The 21,491-nt window shown below is 47.5% G+C and overlaps 1 protein-coding gene across 2 annotated transcripts in view; it reads left to right on the forward strand.

Annotated features, from left to right (window-relative positions):
* DPYSL3 (dihydropyrimidinase like 3) overlaps positions 1-21,491 on the forward strand; it is a 104,247-nt gene that overhangs the window by 57,844 nt on the left and 24,912 nt on the right. For both annotated transcript variants that reach the window (XM_016202911.2, XM_087816283.1), the window contains exons 2-4: positions 12,706-12,794; positions 17,111-17,295; positions 19,559-19,723. In XM_016202911.2, coding sequence (XP_016058397.2) covers positions 12,706-12,794; positions 17,111-17,295; positions 19,559-19,723 — 439 coding nt within the window. The remainder of the gene's footprint in view (positions 1-12,705; positions 12,795-17,110; positions 17,296-19,558; positions 19,724-21,491) is intronic.

The following is a 21,491-nucleotide window of genomic DNA, read 5'->3' on the forward strand; positions in this document are numbered from 1 at the left end:
CAGCTCAGGCTAACCTTGAATGAATGGAATGATGAATGAAAGAGGGAGAGACTTGGGATAACAGGGACGGAAGTGATAAAACACAGATGAAAACTGCAGTATCTGAGATGACTCAAAGCAACTCGCAAGGGTTGGAACTTGTTTGCCCTTTTTTAGACACAATTTAATATGTGTCACATCTTGCTCTGCTATGCACAGGACAAGTGCCTTTGTAAACTTCAGTAGTCATAGCACTTTTGGGAACTGAGCAGAGAAACAAAAATAACGCACATTTTGGAGCTAATTCCAAAAGAAGATTATTCCGCCGGTGTTAGAACCATGCAGTGTTGAATAGTGACCCTTGAAAGAGTGCACTTCGTAGCTCTGCAGGGAGGGATGAAGGCTGCGGGCCTGTGGGTGCAGGGAATATGTTCCTGTAACCTCAGTGAGATATTTGCAAATAAAGCAGTGTTGAGTACATTCCAGGAGGTGCCTGCAATGTACAGTCTTAGATCTTGGCTGGAGGTGAGGAAACATTTCATTATCAGATTAACTGCCCACTAGTCTCATTTTTGAGTTCTGATCATTTTAAGTGGAGCCTCAATTGTATTTATTTCAAGGGTTCATTTCCTTCAAATGACCTCTTGAAGGCCTCATTCTCAGAGCATCTGTAGTTTTCTCTGTCAGTGTAATTTGGAGAAGTTTGGGGCCCAAGAATAAAATAACCACCTATCTAGCAAATGAAAGCGGAGCTTTGGGTGTGCAGGTTTCCAGGCAGATCGACAGCTGTGACCAAGAGAATCAGTCATCACCACTGTCTGCTTCTTGTGTCAAGAAAGAGCCAGAAAAACCAGAGACGTCCTCCATCCCCTCTGCTAGCAGCCCACACTCCATCTTAAGAAGTGTGTCTGGGCTCCGTAGGAAAGGAGTTAAAGTACATACATAAAAAAAGTACAAAGTCAAGCTCCTTTTTAGGATGGAGGAGAGAGTGAGTAGGCATCCAGGTGAAAGGCAGTGACCTGAGAAGATTTGGGTGCAACTTTTTTTTTATTTTTTTCATATAAAAACTTATTACTGTGTTTTTGCCACCAGAGCTTATGAGCTTGGTTTTTCCTTCTTGCCTTTGCCTACGGCCAAAAGGGGAGACATTGGCTACTTTGACAACCTAAAAGCAGACTCCAGGAATGTCACCGACAGCAGGACCTTTGTGACCAAATTTAGCAACCAGAACGTCATCATTTTCCTCAATAAAAGTCAAACCACCATCACTGGGTACAAAGGCTGTGATTTTATTTTTTATTTTTTTCCCTTTCTTGATCAACTGGGTGCTGACACACTTCCTGGTGGCAGACTTTGGCTGTTGGGCTTCAATCCCTACTTTTTCCCTTTGCATGGGAGGCGCCTCAGAGAGGGTTGGCCTTCAGGGCTGTGCCCAAGTGCACTTTTCTGACCTGGTCAGTAGCTCCCCACTTCCTGGCAATAGAGAGACCGTGACACCTGCCTATTTTGCCGGCACCACGGGCCTGAGCAAAAGAGCATTTGGGTCCAACTTTAAAGAAATATGCATTTATTGAGCACTTACTATACATCAGAATGTAGGCTTAAGACTCACCCCAGTCCTTGGGGCAGATCAAAGTTCCAAAGCCCCCTGTTTTCATCATTTCACCAGGCTGCTCTGGCACTGCAGTTCTTTAGCAGTAAAGAGAGGGCTGAGGCCTGGCCAGACCTGTGCAGTCTCCTAGACAGACCCCATCTCTGATGTCTGGGCTCCAGAGCAGAGCAAACTGGGGACCATCTCGGCCTTTGAAACAGTGCCCTCCTCCCACACCGCCTTCCCAAGGGCTCTGTCCACGGCCGCGGTGTGAGTTGCAACATTGCAGCTGTGTGTTCTCTCAGATGCATCCGCCATGGGACAGTTTTAGGAAGTTGCATAAGCCAGTGGTTGCTGTGCTTCTCACCACGATCCCCAGGCAGCCCCCGCCAATTTTCAAAGTATAAGGTCAGGCTTGGAGAAGACTCCCCGTGGCCACCACAAATAGATGGGGAGTAATTGCCTGTCATTTGAAGGTACCGCTCACACATTCCAAACCCGGAGCCCGCGCTCCTCTGGGAATTGCATTTTGGCTGGCTTTCAGGTTTAGTGAAAGAGTTTCTTGTTCCTGAGAAGCAATCGGTGGGAATTCGCTAGACTTCCCCGTCATTCTGAAGGCTCAGTCAAAGCCGGCCGTCAGTCAGCAGTGCTCAAAGAGGAGAAACGCTCCGAAGAGGGGGAAGTGGGCACCGGGCACTGGCCAGCAGCCCAGAAGGGCTAAGTGCTTTGCTCAGGGTCGCGGAGTTATGACCAGAATCAGGGCTCTTGACTCCCATCCCTGGGGCCTTTCTGCTACCCTGTGGCCTTTCCGTCGGTGTAGCCATTTTCAGTGTGACATTAACTCAGTCCGTCCTTGAGCACCTGACCATTCTTCCAAATCACAGACCCCCCTTCTAGCTGTCTGCTGCACGGCTGTTTGGTTGGCCAGCAGGTCTCATTAGTACTGAAAGTCATGTCCCTCAACATTGTCACTCTCCTTTCTGTTCTCCGTCTTTACTATTGGGTCCTCCCTGCCATCCTCGCTCGAAACTGTAGTCTGTTTTGACGTATCGCCTTCCATTCCCTTTCAGTGGCTCGGTTGGTCCCAGCTTTCTCTGCACTATGCCTTGCATTCCCTGATCTATAGTCTTGCTGTCACACTGGGCCGTAGCAATCGCCTTACTCTGTTTCCTTTTTATAATTTTCTTTATTCAATCTGTTTGAAAAAGAATAAAATGTCATATGCATTGTACAACTGGTGAAATGATATATAAATAGAGGAGAAAGGGGGGAAAAATTAAGTTACACATACTTCCTCCCTCTGCTTCCCTTTTTCCTGCCATGCCCAGGGTTAATAATCGGTGGACATCCTTCCAGACCTTTCTTTTGCTCACACAAAAACATAAACATACTTACCTAGAGTATTTTTTGTTTGCTTTTGTAAGAATAGAATCATATTTTGCCCTTGTTCTAGATCTTCAGTTCAAGATGCCTATTTAACCTGTTGACAAGAATAGCTGCATAATAAGTCATAGTGTGGCTTTATTGCAGTTTGTGAAATCATGTCCCATGGCTGGATGCTCAGGGTCTGGGCTGGATGTTTCCTACTTGCCTCTCCAGATACCTTGTGCACCTTTCTCTGCCCCGCTCCATGCCCTGGACCTGCCTGGTTGGCATCAGGAGGTCCTTTGCCCTTGGGCTCCGGGTGGGATTCAGGTCATCAAGTCAGGGTATTTTCCGTGACTCCCTGCCACCGGGGCACTGTGGAGCGGCTGCCTGTGTCCCCTGAAGGACACAGCTCCTGTCACGCTGACCTCTCCATATAGCTGCCCTCTTCAGTGCCCATAGCCGGGCCCTGCTCTCGCCTCCTTCAGGCCTGGGATGGTAATGATTCCCTGCTGCTGGTCCCTGGGTGCTGCACATCCATTTAATTTCCCTAAACTCTGTGCCCACTTTGCTAAATAATCCCGTCACTGAACTCTCTTCTGTAACCCGCTTTGAGTATCCTGTATGTTTCTTGGCACCCTAAGTGATAAAGGTGGTTTCTTCGTCTTTTTTTCTGCTGCTTGCTGCTACTTTCTGGCTAGTTTCTTCCTTAATCTCCAGCATGGCCATTCTGTCAGCCTGATTTTTCTTTTTCCTCTGAGATTGTATTTCACCCATTCTTTCAAAATCCTTCCGGAGCTCCCCAGCATTCAGAATAAAGGTCAAACGCCCCAACCTAGCCTGCCATCTCTTGCATGATTTCCCCACTCCAGGATCCTAAGCACGAGGGACCCTCACAGCTCCATAGTGTCCCGCCCTCCCCCCCCCACTGCATTTCTTGCATTGGCACAGATGGTCTCCCAATGACTGGTTAGGTGATGTCGGACCATGAGCCAAACTCCCTGGCCTTCCATGTCCTCATCAATCCAATGGGGGTAATAACAACAGAATTTATAGCATTGGTTGAGGGATAATTGAACAAAATGTCCATAGGCTTCTAAGACTTTCCGGCACATAGGAAGTTTTCAATAAGTGCTAGTTAGGAATTATTGTCCCCCCACTCTAATTAGAATTGCCTTTGCCCATACCTGCATGTCCAGATGGGCTGTTTTCCCAAGACCCATCCCTTCTTTGACATCTAGCCAACAGAGGATCTCTCTCTCAATAGACTTTGCTTTTTCGGGCAGTTTTTGGTTTACCAAAACTGAGTAGAAGGTACAGAGAGCCCCCATATGCTCTTCCTCGCTGCCCCACCCATTTCCTCTGTCGTTAGCATATTGCATTGGTGTGGTGCGTTTGTTATAATCGATGAACCAGTATTGATACATTAACAACAGTCCATAGTTTTATATTAAGGTTCACTCTTTTTGTTGTACAGTCCTATGAGTTTTGACAAATCCATATTGTGATGCATCCACCATTAAAGTATCTTAGAGAATAATTTCACTGCCCTGAAAATCCTCAGTGCTCCATGTGTTCCCCTGGTCACCCCTCCCACCTCTCTCCCCACCTCCCCAAACCACTGATCGCTTCCCTGCTTCTATAGTCTCACCCTTTCTCTTTCTATTTCACATTACTGTGTCCATGGCTTACTTTTCCTACTGTTTCATCTTTGCTTCTCCGTAAACCTAACATCCAGCTTCACAGCCAGTAGTCACACAAGTGTGTGTTTCGGGGATGAATTATTAAACCCGGTTATCCCTGGAATCAAGGCCTGGGTTGAAATTTCAGGCCCTCCTGCCTGATGGCGCAGGCACTTGGCTTTTGCACAGGCTCTGGGACTCAAGGACACAGGATCCTGTTGGAAGGAAGCTGGAGCCCAGTTTTCTAGTCTGTATGTGCAGAGAGCTTGCACCCGTCACACGTGGATTGGAGGCCTAAAAAGAGGCAATGCAAAGCAAAACAGCAAAGTAATAAAACAAAACTATCATATAAATCCAGATTAAAGACAGCCGTGAATTAGTTCTAGAAGCACTGACTTGTCTTCAGTCTGTGTTCTATATGTTTCTCAGGCAGTGTATTTATAATAGTAATAGTTAACTTCTGTTTGCACTGCAATTTGGATTTACCTTTAATTGTGCATCTATATAATAAGCGCAGTAAAATGAAGATGGGAGCATAGTAGTAATGGTAGTAGTAGTAGTAGTATTTATAATGCTTACCACTTATGGAGCCTTTTCTAAGTGTCCAACCCGGCAGTGTCACCCCTTGAGGTTGGCATAGTGACCTGTACTTTATAAATACATAAACGGGCCTTTTTAGAGAACTACACCTTCACCCAGCAGAGGAAACTGAGGCCCAGAGACAGATGAGGTCACTTGCCTAAAATCACACACATAAGTAGGTGGCAGAGATGCAGCTGTAGCTCCAGCTTCCAAACTCCCTGGGCGGCTGCCGGAGATTCTGAGTGGCCCTGCAAACTGCTCTTAGGGCTGGTGTCCACCCCAGGCAGCATCCTTTCTATTTTCCCTCCCAAAAGCTCAGCAGAAAACATGCCACAGTTCTTCTTTACCCACACCTGGTGCATCCTGTTTTCTGATAAGGCATGTTTGTTCCCACACTCGACCTCCCCACCCTGCCTTTCCCTCATCCCTTCAACCTTGACCCGGTGGTCCCTCATGATCCCCGTAACCTCCTCCCTCTGCTGTGCTGTGCGGGGCCTGGTAGGTCCCCATGGCTCTGCTTTGGGTCCCGATTTTGCGTCTGATAGACCCATGTCGAACCGGCGACCTTTCAGTGCACAGCACAATTCTCAACCAACCGAGTCACTCTGGCCAGGCGGTGACCCTCCTTTGTTAACAAAGGTAGCAGCTCTGAGCTCAGCCTTTAGAATGCTTTTGAAGGCGGCAGAATGCAGCCAAAACTTAGCAATGTTTTTATTCCTAGGTTTATTGTCTATTTTTGGTAAGTGATACTGGCTTAGAATTTATGGGAGGTAGAGAGTGTTTCCTTTTATAACACATTTATTTAGGCATGATACTAGGTCAGTAACAGGACAGTTTGTCCCAGGATATGTCAAATCTCATGAAAACAGCGTACAAGTGACTGAAGTCTGGGCTCTGCAGGCCCAGTCCGCCTTCCCGCCGGAGACTGGAAGGGCTCAGCTCTGTGGCTCCTCCAGCGCAGGGCTGGGTTGTCCCCCCTCCCCATCCTCTCGTCCCTGGCCTGGTTACCCACTTGTGCTTATCCCTGTCTGGAAACCTGCTGGAGACGGAGAGACTGTTATCAGGGGGCTAGGATTAAGGAGCCCCCACAGTTCATCCCCCCACCGCGCTCTGACGGAGGGCAGGCCGCATACCTCGGCTGGCCCTTTGATAACTGCATCTTTAGAACCGTTAACACATCCTTCTGAAGGCGGGGGGGGGGGGGGGGTGCACACAGCTCACTCTGATGTTCTGGTCGAGAAGACGGAGCAGCCCCCTGTTCTGGTTGATATCCCTCGGCTACTCCTTCCTCTGCTGGCTGCCCTTCCCACCGCCGCCCGGCGCTGCAGGGCCAAACCCAGCGCGAGCCAGCGAACACGATGCTTCTCGTTTGGTCCGAATTCGGCTTGGTGGGTTTTGACGGGGGTTCCCCAGGTTAACCTCCATCCAGCACACTTTGATGGTCGTAGTGTGTTGGGATGGTGAGAGAAAGGAATGTTTTTGAGGTTCGTCTGTAGCAGTTCAGAAGTTTGGAGGAGCCAACCCTGCCAAACTCAAGAGTCAGGAAACTGCATCGCCCCTGAAGATGTGTATTTTCTCTGGGACTTTCTCTGTCTCTCTGTCTCAATGGCACATTTGTCATTGAGGGTCCTAGAAACAGATCTATGCCTTGGGCAGGGAGTGTGGGTTTGGGGGTGGGTTTAGACCTTTCCACCCTGTCTCCATTCCTGCTGGAAGAGAGCAAGTCTATTGTTATCCCCTCTTATCTCCTCTCGGAGGCTTACTTCCATAGGAAGAATGACCTGCAGGGGCCATGGGAACTTGCCCTTGGTGGTGGGGGTGGGGCTAGGGGTTAAAAGGAACAGTCTTGGCTAACGTTGGCTGCTGGTGGCAGGAGCTGAGAGCAGTTGCTGAGGGTTGGCTAGCGACTGGTGTCTGGAATTCCCTTCATGGCAAGGTCTGTAGATTGGGATTAGCAAACCTTTAGTTCAGTTCTTCTTGAGCATATGTGAGGGGGGAGTGGACAGGAGCCAGCTGTAATAAGGAGCAGTAATGGTGGTAGCTCACGTGCACTAAGCGTTCATAGCGTGCCGAGCAGAGTCCAGCCCTTTGCATATAGCATCCCCCGTAATCCTAACCAGCACCCCCAAAGAGGTATCAGTGCCCCCATTTCACAGATGATGCGACTGAAGCCCAGAGAGGTAAAGTCACTCCCCCGAACACAGGTAGCGTTAGTGTTAGAATCTCAGCTCACATCTGCGTCTCGTCCAAAGTGCGTCTTTCACAGCAGAGCTGGGGGGAGAACTCTGGTCCCCCAGGGGCCTCTGCACCTGGTTCTGAATACCCTCTAGAGTCCACTGGACTGTCTTAGAAAGCCTGTTCTCTCTCTTCTTTAATTGATGCTGCCTCGGGGGAGAAAAACAAGATTTCATCCATGTAGTCTACCCGTCCTGCTGCATTCTTGAGAACAGAAGTGTTATTAGGGAGTCAAGTCTAATTACGCCCTTCACCTGGGATTCTAGGGACGCCTGAGTCCCCACGGGCTCAGACCAGTGTTCTGTGATGTGAGCGCAGGTGACAGAATATTTGATCTTGTGAGACCCATTCCCCACTCCTTGTCCTCTCTCTGTCTTCCCGGGATTCTGGTTCTTGCTCTGAGCTGCTGCGATGTCTGCAGCCTGGAGAACAGAGGTGACAGAGGTGCCATCCACACTGTTCTCACGCTGACTTTATTGACGGGAACCCCCGAGGGCTCTGGGTTCCCTGGGTTCCCTGGGAGGCGCGTTCTCATGACCTCGGGGACACAGGCGATAGTTCCAGCTCTTTAAGTTGGAGACAAGAGGAGGGAAGCGAACACGGGAAGCGGCGTCTCATCTCCGCTAGGCTTGGGTTCAGGGTTCTAGTCTTTCTTTCTCTGCTCCCGTTTGAATCCCAGCCGTTCTCAGCAGCGCCCTTGTTACAACATAGACTCTGTTGCCTCCTGCCTGCCGCCCCCCCCCCCGGCCTCCTTTGTGTTCGCTCTCTGCCCCCCTCTTTTCTCTCTCCCCTCTCCCTGTTACTCTCTCCCCTCTCCCTCTTTCTCACAAACCCCTAATTTTTTATACTGGTTTGTCTCAGTTATTATTATGCCCTAGTGAGGGAAAAATGATTGGACTTCATGACTTCCTCAGACCTCAGGGACCTGTGCTACCCCGGATTGTAAATCGGGTCCCTTTATGAGCCGCGTTGACACATTGAGGCCGCCGGGGGCAGGTTTGCTGCCCTGACCCTCTAGGTAGTGGCGCAAAGTTACGGATTCCTAAGGTTGCCTCCCTTGCGGCGCCAGTTGGTAACGTCAGCTCTGAGCAGTCAGATTCAGCACTGAGCAGAGACGAGAGCCCCATCAGAAAGAGCCACTTGTCATCAGGTTTAAGGACAATTGGTACAGCGGTTTCCAGTGGAAATCGGTATGATGCCATGAGGTAGGAGACCTGGATTTCCTTCCAACTGGAACTAACCGACTGTCACTCAGAGAAAGTCACTCACCTTCCTGTGTGTATCTCCTCATTTGGAAAATGAGAGTAAGTGTCCCTTTTCAACATCTTAAGGCTTTTTAAAAAAATTTTAGGGTACTGTAAATAATATGAATGGAATAAATATAATTCATATTTAGAGATGTTTACTTGTGGGAGGACCCAGCTGGGCCCACACTCACCGGCTGCTATGCCCGGCGCTCCTGTGGGCTGCAGGAGCTTGCCACACTCAGCCCAGGCGACTGTGCAGGGTCTGAGGCAGAGAGAGTCCTCGGCTGATGGCTTCAGGCTCTGAAGAGCTTTGTTTTGCATTCCAGATGCCCTCCAAATGATCCCGGTGTCCTCTAGCAATACTCTCATCCTTTATATGTCTCACTGCATGAGAAGCGCTGTTAGGCTCCAAACTAGACCCTTTTACCTCCTTGGGCATCGTCAGCTCGTGATGCTTGACAACTTTAGCTGCCGGGAACAGAAAACTCACAAGGGCCACATCCCCCCCATTCTTTCTGACGTCATCTAGGATGCCTTCTAATCTCAGATGTCCGACTGACTTATTGTCCTGGTTTTTGACCCCAGCATGTGTTACTCTGCAGATCTGGTCCAGGCATTCACAGGCAAGCGTGTTCTGTAACAACTGAGTTTGGTTTTATGTGGCTTGGGCGTGGTCAGCAGTCATTCTGCAATGCCAAGCCCAAGTCTTGCTTTTCAGACCCTTCTGTGTCTAGCAACAGTTTGCCTGGGCTGCCCTTTGTCGTGGATCCCATCCCACATGCATGGGAAGAGTTGAAATGAATAAAGCAGTTTTATTAACCACTTGAGTAAAAGTTAGGGGGACAAGCTGAGGATCCCAGGGCCAACATCTCCTGGAGTTCTGTGAGTTGAAGTTTTGGTAGCTCTGTTTCGATTCCTGACTATTGAGCCAGAGAAGGTTTATTTAATTATCATTTGAAGGGTTTCCAATGACTGCATCTCAATGGTGTTAAATCCACTTAGATCAGCTCTTACTAATCCCCCTGATGTATGTGGGGCCCAAGATAGCTTCTGCCCTTGGCCGACATTTGATACTTGTTGAAGGAAGTGGTGAGCACACCCGCAGCTCAGGGCTGGATGTCCCAAGGCAGGAGGATGGTCATATTTCATAGCTGGTCTCCTTTCAGACAGTAACTGGCTCCTTTCCAAAAGCCAGCTTACTTCAGCTCTTTGTAGAAAGATAAAAGGACACCAGAAAAGCACTGAGCTATGAGAGGGGAACTTACAGTTACCAAGATTGCTATTATTACGAAGCTCCTGCTGGAGGCACCTCTGTCACCCTCATAGACACGCAGAACTGTGACTGGGACAGTGGCTTCTGCTACTGGTCTTTGACTTGGTCCTGGGCTGGCTGATGGCTATATCAGAGCTGAGTGGAGCTCATGAAATACAAATGTGGTGGCCAGAGCAGGGCATGGGAATCTGTATTCTCTAGTTTAGGAAGCAGAGTCCTAGGACTGCCTCATATAAATTTTCAATTGCTGTTAAAACAGTAGATTATAATGGCCTTCAAGTTTTTCCCCCCCAGTTTTTCTTAAAAGTCCAGTTTTTGCCCACGTCACTCAATTTTCTGACTCAGATGGCCTTCCCATCCTATCGATATAATACGACTTCCTGTGTCCCACCCTTCAGTCATTCATTTGACCATTACTTAGAGCTGTCTAGGATGGCCTGCAGGAACTAAGATAAAATCATCAAAAGACACGTGGTTCCAAGACTAAAAGAGTCTTTGGTCCGGTCAGGAGACAATTGAACACGAAGCCAGCTATTGTAGAACAGTACAATCATTTGAAGTGAATTGCAGTGCAGCAAGTGGAATTTGCTGGAAAGTCAGGCAGTGTGTCCTCGGGGAGAAACCCTTCAAGCAGAGGCTGGACGAAGGAGAGGATGGTTGCTGGATGCCAGGTAAACATACAAGAAAGCGGAGAGAACATCTTTGCACAGGCTTAGCGGCCCGAGAGCGTGATGTGTGACAAGAACTACGCGTTTCTTAGTTTTGCTGCTGTTTAAAGTACGAGGCAATACACGACAGAAGGGGGTGGACGTACTGACCACGCCTGGACCTCGAGGGGCCTGTGGGTCACGGGTGCTGGGAGCTCCTGTTCCACCTATTGGCGCATCTCCTCGCCACACGTATAGCTTCTTTCTAAGCTCCTCGTTGATGCGTGTCTTTTAAAAACCCGCTCCCCCAACAGTATGGGTGATGAAATCTCTTGTTCTCACGCAATACCATGGAAGCAGGAGAAACTACGTGGTAATTTGCCGTATCCCTCATGGATCCCTAGTTTCAAGTGTCATTTTCTGGCCCTGACCACTTTTATTTTTGGAGCCAGAAGTCAGCTCGTGTGGGGGGCTTCCTTCCCCATAAAACCTGTGTCCTCTTTGGAAGCCAGTGCCTACCTCACCAACTTCATTTCATGCCACTTTCCTCCTTGATCGCTGAGCCCCCTCCGTACTGATCTTTCTCAGGTTTTCAAAGAAACGAACTCCTGCCTCAGGGCCTCTGCACACACTGTTCCCTCAGCCTGTAGTCCTCCCGCTCCTCCCCCATCTAAACCGACCTTCCTGAAAAGGCCTCTAGTTAAACAATCTCTGCTCCCCTAGAGGCTGAACACTTGGGACACTTAATACACTTTTACATTTTATTTATTTTGTTGACTTTCTTTTTTCTTTATTGCCAGGCTCCCCCTTTAAGTTCCTTAAAAGCTATCACCTGGCGTGACTCATTCACAACAGCACCCTCACCACCTACTTAATAATAAATATTAAATAAACATTTGCTGAATGAGAGGATGGATGGATGGATGGAGTCCTTAAGTTGAAACCTTAACAGAATCCAACCTACCACTCTTTTTTAATGCTCTAGTCCATTCAAACAGGCTCCTAAGAATTCTCTTCTCCGCCGTGAACCTCACAAAGCTTCATCCATCTCTCATGCTGCGGTCTGAGCTCCATGCACTTAATGAAACCTCCCGTCTCGAAAGCTGACACCGATTTGTCCCTCTCCTGACTTATATGTGAAATATATGTTTATATTTTAATATCCTTGGCGTTTACATGCATTATTTCCAGTTGGATCACTCACCAAACTTCATCTAAGTTGTCGTTTTTAAACATTTTCTCACAAGCAAAAGCAATTTGTAATAATAAAAGCAATAAAGAAATACACTTCAGAAGATGTGAGAAACACTGAGCGTAATGAAGCAAATAGGAATCCTGCATAATTTTTTCACCCTGAGATATTTTGTCTTGTTTTTCCACCAGGTGGTTCTATTTTATTCTTAATCTTCACTTGAGAATATGTTTATTGACTTTTAGAGGGAGAGGAAGGGAGAGAGAGAAACACCGATAGGATGCTTCCCCTTTGCGCCCCTACCGGGATTGAACCTGCCACCTTTTGGTGTACGGTGCGACTCTCCAACCAACTGAGCCATCTGGCCAGGACTCAGGTGGTTTTCTCAGGCATTCCACAACTTCGTGGGCATGTGTGCATACGTGTATAAGTATCCTGAGCTTTAAATATAGCATGGCTCCCTTGTCATTGTGAAGACTTTTAAAAGCTGTTTCACAGTGTTCTTGCTCCTAAGCTCTATTTCTGAGAATCACATGGAGTGTCAGCAGAACACCAGACTGGGTGCTAGGCACTGGAGTGTATGTTACTCCACTTTAAACACTGAGTGCTTCCTGAAGCAGAAAAGATCATAAGAAGGGTGTCTTCCCCCGAGTAGCTCTGTTTCTGAGTGGCTAGGAGAGTTGCAGAAACAAGAGGTGAGACTCCAGAATAATTGGGATTAGAGGCAAAGGAGAAAGACTGGATCCCCAACCTATCCACTCAGCTCAAACCCTGAGTGCGTCAGGCACGCAGATGTCTTTAGTAAATATGGTCTTACTAGGCTTCTAGAGCAAGGACGTGGGAGAACCCTGGCAGACCGCTCTTCTCTGAAGTCGTGGCTATGAGAATGACTGTGTTCCCTTTTTCTTCCAGAGTGACCGTCTTCTTATCAAGGGAGGCAGAATCGTCAACGATGATCAGTCCTTTTATGCTGATATTTACATGGAAGATGGTTTGATAAAGTACGTACATGGAACCCTTCTCTCTCTCTTTTTGTACGTAATCCCTTCTTCAGAAAGAAGCTCGCTACCTTTTGCTTACTCGACTGATGGCTCCCTGTGTTTCATTTCTTCTTCTCAAAAATGAGTGTTTTTCACGTTCCAGTCTGGATATGCATAATTCTTCAAAGGTGGGAGCTAGCCTTAGTTCACGTGGATTATACGAATGAAGTAAAAAACCTGGATCCAGTCAATCCGCGGATGCTGAGGGTGCCCCTGAGCAAGCTGCTTTGACCCCCATTCCATGTGTCTTAGACAAGTGGAAGACACAACCACTGTCCTTAAGGGTACTGAAAAATGCGCACAAGTTATAGCATCCTAAAATCGGTACCCAAGGAGCGCAGATACGTACTTTAGAAGTGTCCAGAGGAAGGTTTTGGGCTGGAGGGGTCATTTAAACCGAACCTTGACTTAGGCAAGACTTCGATGGGCAGAGCACAGAGAAGACATACATTTCAGGCAAGATTTCCAAATAGATCCTTCGGGAATATATAATTGCTTTACCAAATGGTTTGCTATTGGGTGCCTGTAAGCAGCCCGGCCAGGTAACCTTTATGTACAGCTTCCTACCTAGTGACCTTTAAGGAAGGGTTTGACGCACACACAGCCTTTCACCACAGAAAGCAAGGTACATCCCCACAGGGATGTAAAACTGGTGCATTCAACTCCTCCTGTTAGCCATTTCCAGCCTCATTCAGTTTTATATTTACATTATTCAACTTGATTGACTAGTGTAAGATTCTGGTTACAGGAGACCTCTTATCTTTGAAAACCTGGCTTAGCTATAAATCTTTTGTAGGCGGACATTCTTTACCAGCCCCCCAATCTAAGCTTGCTTCCCCTTCCCTGAGCTTTAAAAACACCTGTGTTTTCTCAAGCATAGCAGCCCTGACACCGGGAGGCCCCCTTGAGAGCAAAGGCCATACCTTGTTCATCTCCTGTGCCCTGCACTTAACCCGGTCCTTAGCACACAGAGCACTGAGGCTTCGACAAGAGCTACCTTTTATTGAGTATGTAGTATATGTCAGGCACTGTTAAATGTTTTCATGCCTTATCTAATCTGCCAGTAATCCTATGAAGTAAGTACTATTATTACCCTTTTCTCCGATGAAGAGAAAGAACGTATAAAGTAAATAATTTGCTAAAGATCAACATTAATCAGATACATTGAATGAATGGATGGACAAATGCGAGATACTGGTGTTTAGTTGCCTTGCCAATTTCCATAAATGCTTTTTCGTAGTAGAAGTAGGAAAAACTGGAAATACTAGGCAAGCTAACCGATATAAAACAATTTTGTCAAAATATAAGTCACAATTGATTTTATGTTTTTTTATTACTAAAAATTATTTTATATAGTTGGCTCTCTTTAGAGGTAGCAAATTCCTTCATTTAGAGATTCGGAGAGAGAAAAAAAATTAGTACCTAATGCTGCCTTATTTCAGAGCTCATGACAGGTATCAGTAATTGATCACAGAACTTTTCACAGTTGAGTCTTAAGTGCAGGCTCAGTCCATCTTCACACACTTATTCAAACATCTGCTACCAGAGTCGAATATGCGAAATGAATTCCTTTTGCATCTCTATTAGATTGGACTAGAGACTACCTACCAAGGGTGTTATAGAAGGAGTTTAACCATCAGGTGTGTGTGTTGGTGGAAACAAGGTTGGATAACATGATCTTCATCCAGTCCTGAAATTTCCTTTGTCTCTAACAACATTCTTAGCAGAAACAGAAATACAGATGGTCCCCGACATAGGATGGTTCAACTTAGGATTTTTTTACTTTACAATGGTTTGAAAGTGATACACCTTCAGTGGAAATCATACTTCAAGTTTTGAATTTCGATCTTTCCTTGGGCTAGCAATAGGTGGTATGATAGATACTCTCGTATGATGCTAGGCCGCAGCAGCGAGATGATTTTGCCCAACCCTAGGCTAATCTGAGTGTTCTCAGCGTGCGTAAGGTAGGCTGGGCTAAGCTGTGATGTTCGATAGGTTGGTGTACTAAATGCATTTTCAATTTATGGTATTTTCAGTGTACAGTGGGTTCATTGGGAGGTATAATCCCATTGTAAGTCTGGGAGCATCTGTTATTTCTTCCAACTGTTACAGAGTTATTTGCCTGGGAAAATTTATGGAGTGCTTGCTCTGTGCCAGGCAGTTGTCTTAGTCTGGACACATGCTATTTTGCATGCTATGGGAGATACCATTGGGACCCAAGTCATCGTGCTCTCTTCCCCTGGGGACCTTACAGAATTTTAGGGGAACTGAATAATCTCTGTGTGTGTGTGTATGTGCAAAGGACAGATACAACATTACCAGATAATATCAACATCAAATATTAAAGTAGTAGAATGATGGGATTCAGAAGGAGAGGGCCATATGGGAGTAGGGTCCTTATTAACTATAATAATTGATATTTATTGATTTCTCATGTACCTAACTATTCTTTAGGCTTAACATATAACAATAACATATAATCTCCATAACCGTTCTATGGAGTAGGCATTTTTATTGCATTTGACAGATGAAGGAATTGAGACCTGGTGATTAACCTCAAGTTACTTGGCCAAGGTCATAAAGCTGTAACTGGCAGAGCCAAGATTGTACATCTACACACCCCAAATCCAGAGCTGACCCACACTCTTAATTATTAGCTCTGGGTGTTAGTAGAAACTTCACCAAGGAGAGGAGATGGAAGCTGAGCCTTCAGGGATTAATGTGACCTTGGTAAGTTCAGTGGAGGAAAAGGGGAAGGCGTTTGATTCAGACTTGGTGGTAAATTAGTTGTCAAAACACACGTACATACACACTCAGAGGCCAGGCAGCTCTTCATGCCTTTGGTTCTTCCTTTCCCTCGGAGGAAAATCAGTGAGGGAGAAACCACGGGAACACAGCTGACCAGTATCTGGGCTAGAAGTGGGTTGCAATCAGAGGCTGCATTTTTTCCACAGTGTGTTTTGAATTGTGGTGGCTCTGGAATGGCCCCGTGGTGAGGGGGTGAAGTTGAACTCTTAGAGATGTCAGAAATACTTTACTTTAGTTGCAGAACTAAGACTTTGGCAGGCCAGTGGTGGACTTCTAGTGCCCCAAGGGAGTTTCTTTCTTAGCTGGCTATGAACAAGGGGAGGGGGGCATTCATGCTACTGGCAGTGGGGCTCCCCTGTCCCCAAGGTAGGAGGCATTTGATGACAGTGTCGGAGCTTATGAATCAGGGTTCTACCTGCACTCCATATTGGACAGATTGAACCGGCCATTTAAGTCAAGGGTGTGAAATCACATATAATTCAAGCAGCAGGAGATGAGGTATGAGGTGACATTGTTCCAGGGGTAGTTGTCGTTGTCCCTTGCCCTGTGGAGTGAGCCTTGGGCATACTCACCAGCTTCTTCCCCACCCAAGTCCCCCTCTCGTCTCCCATCCTCCCTGGGGTGCTCCGAAGCTTCCTGGGGAAGGTGTGTGTGGCCTCCAGAGGCTGTCAGAGTCATCTCCTCGGCCTGACGCTTCTGCTGAGATGCTGACCCCACCAAGCCGCTGGGACAGAGCATCTACACCTTTCCCTCCCTCTTTTTGAGTCTGCCTTCATGTGTGACTGACGGATACATCCTCAGGGAAGGGAGCAACTGAGTGAAGACTGAAGTGCAAAAGGATCTCTTCTGTTAGCAGCCCAGATGAACACACTTAGAGGTAGTTAAGTTCACACACCTGTTCTTTTAAAAAAATTTTTTTTAATTGATTTTAGAAAGAGAGGAAGGGCGAGGGAGAGAGAAATAGAAACATCGATGAGAGAGACATCAGTTGGCTGCCTCCTGCACACCCCCTGCTGAGGATGGAGCCGGCAACCCGGGCATGTGCCATGACCAGGAATTGAACAGGGGACCTTCTTGGTTCATGGGTTGACACACCCGCTGGCCCACACACCTGTTTTTTAAATGATTTCATTACCTCCTGCAATCTCTCCTAACAACAGTTCGTTATTTTACAGCATGTTTTCAAAAATGCTTATTTCAAACCCTATATTCTAGACAGTCTCCAATCCCTGGGTTATAGTACTAAACCAGGACATGTGTGTGTTTCCATCAAACAGCATATTGGATTGTTTTGTGTCTGTAAAAACTGTTTTCTGTATGTATTATCTTTATTTGTTTCTAGATTGCTAAGCTTGTGCATCACTTGCAAGGACTACTTTGACAAATGTGTTCCAATGTTTAAAACCCTTATAATACTATGTCTTTGAAGCCACTTTTAAAAATTGCCAGTTGTTTCACTGTCTTACCAGGCAAATTGGAGACAATCTGATTGTCCCTGGAGGAGTGAAGACCATTGAGGCCAATGGGAAGATGGTGATCCCCGGAGGCATCGATGTCCACACTCACTTCCAGATGCCCTACAAGGGGATGACCACAGTGGATGACTTCTTCCAGGGGACAAAGGCTGCCTTAGCCGGCGGCACCACCATGATCAGTAAGTCCCCCCAAATTACACATGCCTGATCCCAAGTGTTAGGAATGTGTTGACCACTGTGCTCACCATAAAGAGGCTCATGAGGCCCGTGACCGTGAGAGCAGCCATCCTCTCCTGTCTGCCTTTAGTATCAGGGGCTGGGTGTGCAGGTGATGGAGAATCCGAAATGACCACCTCTGGCCTGTCACTGGGAAATGAGGACGGGAAAAGTTGTGGGTAATGGGCAAAAAGTTATTTCAGAACTTGCAGTTTGGGCCTCAGGCGGGAGGGGGCAGAGAGCATAGCAGAGCGTGCCAGTGGGGCTCAGAGCATCCCGGAGAGAGTGACAGTGGAGACAGAGTTTTGAGAAATGAGTGGGCTCTGGTGGCGTTGAGTGTAATCTGCCCTGTGCTGTATGTTGAGCAGTTCATATCTTTAAGATTAGGCAAGCTGTGTCTGTGGTTCCCTTTATTATTTTTATTTTTTTCTGGTAACTGTTGCAATTCCAAAGCAACCTAGGGAGTTGCATGCCATTGCATTACTGAACAGAAAGTGTCCAGGTCAGTCCTTCCTGCCCCCAAGGGAATGCCAGTGAGTTGGGTCCTCTCCCAGCCCCCGTCCCCAACGTGTTCAGCAAGAGCACCGCTTATTTGAACACCATGTACATCCACCCACAGAAACAGAACAGCCTGAGCCATAGAATGATTCACTCTCTTTTGCTTCCTTTCGATGGGAGCCCTAGCAGGCTTCAGCTCCGGCTAGCGGGGTGTGGAAGCCCAGGGAAATTGCATTGAGGCCATAAAAGGTGCAATTCAGGGAGACCATAGCTTTTTCCACCCAAAGGGAGGAAGCCAGCTGACTTCTCAGCAGCGGCCTGCCCGCGAAGGCCCTGGTGCGGGTCCAGACGTCAGTAATGCAGCCCCGCGCGTTCGCTTTCCGATAAGTGCACTTAGGCCGCTGGCGATAGCGGCCGAGGAAATGGGCGGCCTCGGCTTGGCTCTCGGCCACCTGGACAAGGACTTGAACTTGTCAGCATTCTGGGGATGTGCATGCTGCTTAGTCTTCTGCGTGAGGGAAGGAGCAGGAGGAAAGCCAGGGTTCCAGGTGACACGGGAGAAAAGCATGCAAAGAACCACATAAGCCTATGTGTCCTTTGTAGATAATTCAAAAACCTTAGTTATGAAAATAACTACGTTGCTATTTCTGTTTGCCCATATATTTTTTCCTGTTTAACAAAAATAGGATCGTAATAGACATACTGTGTTTATTTTTTTTCTAACACAACATGTAAAATGGATGCTGAACAACCATCCGTTTTATGAAGGTATCACAATTTATGTATTTAACCATTTACCCTATTGTTAGATGTTTTGATTGTTTCTAGTTTTCCACTTACATAAACATGTAATAATTTAGCCTTGACAGACCCCTTTAGGACCCAGGTTTTGCACGCAGTGTTGTTTATTTCCTTGGGAATAATTCTTAGATAAGGGAATAATCGTTGAGTTAAGGTATGAAAAAAATGTCAAGGTTTTGGAGATCTGTTTTATAATTGTTTTTAGGCAAATTGTACCAATTCTCACTTTTCCTCTACCGCCCAGGCAAACTGTGAGAGCATTATCTTCACCAACTAAATGTTATTATTTTTAAAAATAACATTTTTGCTTGCAGGTACCGCATGAGTAGATTTAGGCCTCAAAGAAACCAGGTTCTTGACAGAGAGTTTACACAGAAATAAGGTCTGTGGGCCCAGCGTCAGGGTCCTTCAGCTGACACTGGCTCTTTGCTGCGGCGTAAGCATGGGGGTGTCACTCTTCTGCGCCCTGACATGACATTAAAACCCCTCCTCCACCCTTAGAAGGGAGCTGGACTTTTATCTGTTCTAGTGACTCCCTACAGTGCTGGTAATAATAGCACATAGTAGGCACACATTGATAGCGAGCATGAATTGAGCACTTACTATGTGCCAGGCATCAGGCAGAGCACTTGAGTGCATTTTTCCCTCTTCATCTCCTAACAAACGTAGAAGGAAGGCACTGTGCCACCCTGTCTCCCTCCCTACTTGGGACCCGTTGTAAAGATGAGAAAAATGAGGTGTAGAGAAGCGAGAAATCTGTCCACGGTCACGCAGTTAAATCATCGGCAACACTTTCTAAGGTTAATCCCATGCCTGGGAAGTAGAGATTTTTGCAGTCATGGCGAAGCCAGCAGGAGCAGGCCTGAGCGAAGGGGAGCGAGAGCTGTGTCCGTGAGTCACCCACCCTCGGGGGCCTCTGTCGTGCAGTCGACCACGTGGTGCCCGAGCCCGAGTCCAGCCTGACGGAAGCCTATGAGAAGTGGCGAGAGTGGGCCGATGGGAAGAGCTGCTGTGACTACGCCCTGCACGTGGACATCACCCACTGGAACGACAGTGTGAAGCAGGAGGTGCAGGGTCTCACCAAGGACAAAGGTGAGCCCAGTGTGCCCTCCCCCTCCCCCCTCGCCCGTCCTTCATACACCATCCGCTCACTCGCGTCCCTTCTCTTGCTTGGGGCCTGGAGCCTCAGGCACGCTGCTGGATGACGGGCACCACTGTGTTCCAGGCACTTTATTTATTTAATTTACTTTTTAAAATATATCGTTACTGACTTCAAAGAGAGGAAGGGAGAGGGAGAGAGAGAGAGAGAGAAACATCAATGATGAGAGAGTCGTCATTGATTGGGTTGAGCCCGCAACCCAGGCATGTGCCCTGACCGGGAATCGAACCTCGATCTCCTGGATCCTGAGTCGGATGCTCAGCCGCTGAGCCACACCCAGCTGGGCCCCAGGCACTTATTTATTGAGTCCATCGTTCTCACTCCTTGCAGGGTTCCCATGAGATGGGGATTGTCACCCTCACTTGGCAGATGGAGAACCCGAGGTTCAGGATGAGTAGCCCAGGATCCCAGAGCTAGTAAGCAGTAGGTCTCCCGACCGTCTATGCTCTTCACCTCCACACAGAGCTGCCCATTTGACAGAGGAAGAAACTGAGGTCAGGAGAGGTTAACATCACTCGTAAGGTCACACACCTGCTCGGTATGAGATTAGGAATTTTTAAGCTCCCTCATTTTTACTCCAAAGATCAAACCCATTTCTATTATGTATCTGTCAACAGCATCCTCAGAAAAGCTAAGACATTTCTGGGAGCACAGATGTGTTTGTACACAAGCTAGGAGCTTAGGGCATAAAAACATGTTTGTGCGTGTGTGTGTGTGTGTGTCTCCGCTCAGTGAGTGCATGGTTTAAGTTCCCATCGTCGTCTTAGACTCTTCTCTATGTCTTCCTATGTTTTGATGGCCAGATATTTCACACACATGCACCCCCCCCATATAAACCGAGATACACTCCACATGTAGGCAGCCAGGGGGATGTAGGGAAGCATAAGGAATGGCCTCCGCTGAGCATCCGAGGCAGGAGGACGCAGGCCAGTGAAGAGCAACAACAGAGGCCACAGGCTGCGCAGTCGGATGTGTAGTCTAGTGCAAAGGCCAGGAGAGCAATGGAAGACGGCGTGTTCTGGGTTGGAGGGGAGAGGATGACCTCCCAGAGGACAAGTTTTCCTTTCTGTTCCCCTCCTCACCCTGCAAGTTCTGCCCCAGTCCTTCCTGCTTCAGAATGAGAGGCTTGCCTGGCTGGTGTGGCTCAGTGGTTGAGCATTGACCTGTGATCCAGGCGATCGGGTTCGATTCCCGGTCAGGGCACATGCCTGGGTTGTGGGCTCGATCCCCAGTGGGGGGCATGCAGGAGGCAGCCGATCAATGACTCTCTCGTCACTGATGTTTCTTTCTCTCTCCCTCCCTCTCCCTTTCTCTCTCTCTGAAGTCAATAAAAAATATATTTAAAAAAACAAACAAAACAGAATAGAAGTAACCTCCTCCCTTCTTCCATGTGTCCCCTTTCACTGGGCATCTGAACTGGGTAGAGTGGAAAGGCTTTAACACCCACTTCCATTCCACAGATGACACAGAGGCTGCGGGAAGGGTAGTGCTGGGGAAACTGCCCTCAGCTGAACCACTCTGGGTAGGGAAGCTCTCATATTACAACCCACTCTTGGCCTGAAACACTGCGGGCTGAGATGGCCCTGATGGTTGGAGACCAAAATTATCCCCCTTTTTTCAGAGTGACTCTCTGTTTCCCAGCCCACCTATTTCTGTGCATTGTGACATTAATAGTTTATTAGGGATGAAAAACGAAATGGC

Source organism: Miniopterus natalensis, chromosome 4 (genome assembly GCF_054644295.1).
Source record: "Miniopterus natalensis isolate mMinNat1 chromosome 4, mMinNat1.hap1, whole genome shotgun sequence".
Taxonomy (NCBI): Eukaryota; Metazoa; Chordata; class Mammalia; order Chiroptera; family Miniopteridae; genus Miniopterus; species Miniopterus natalensis.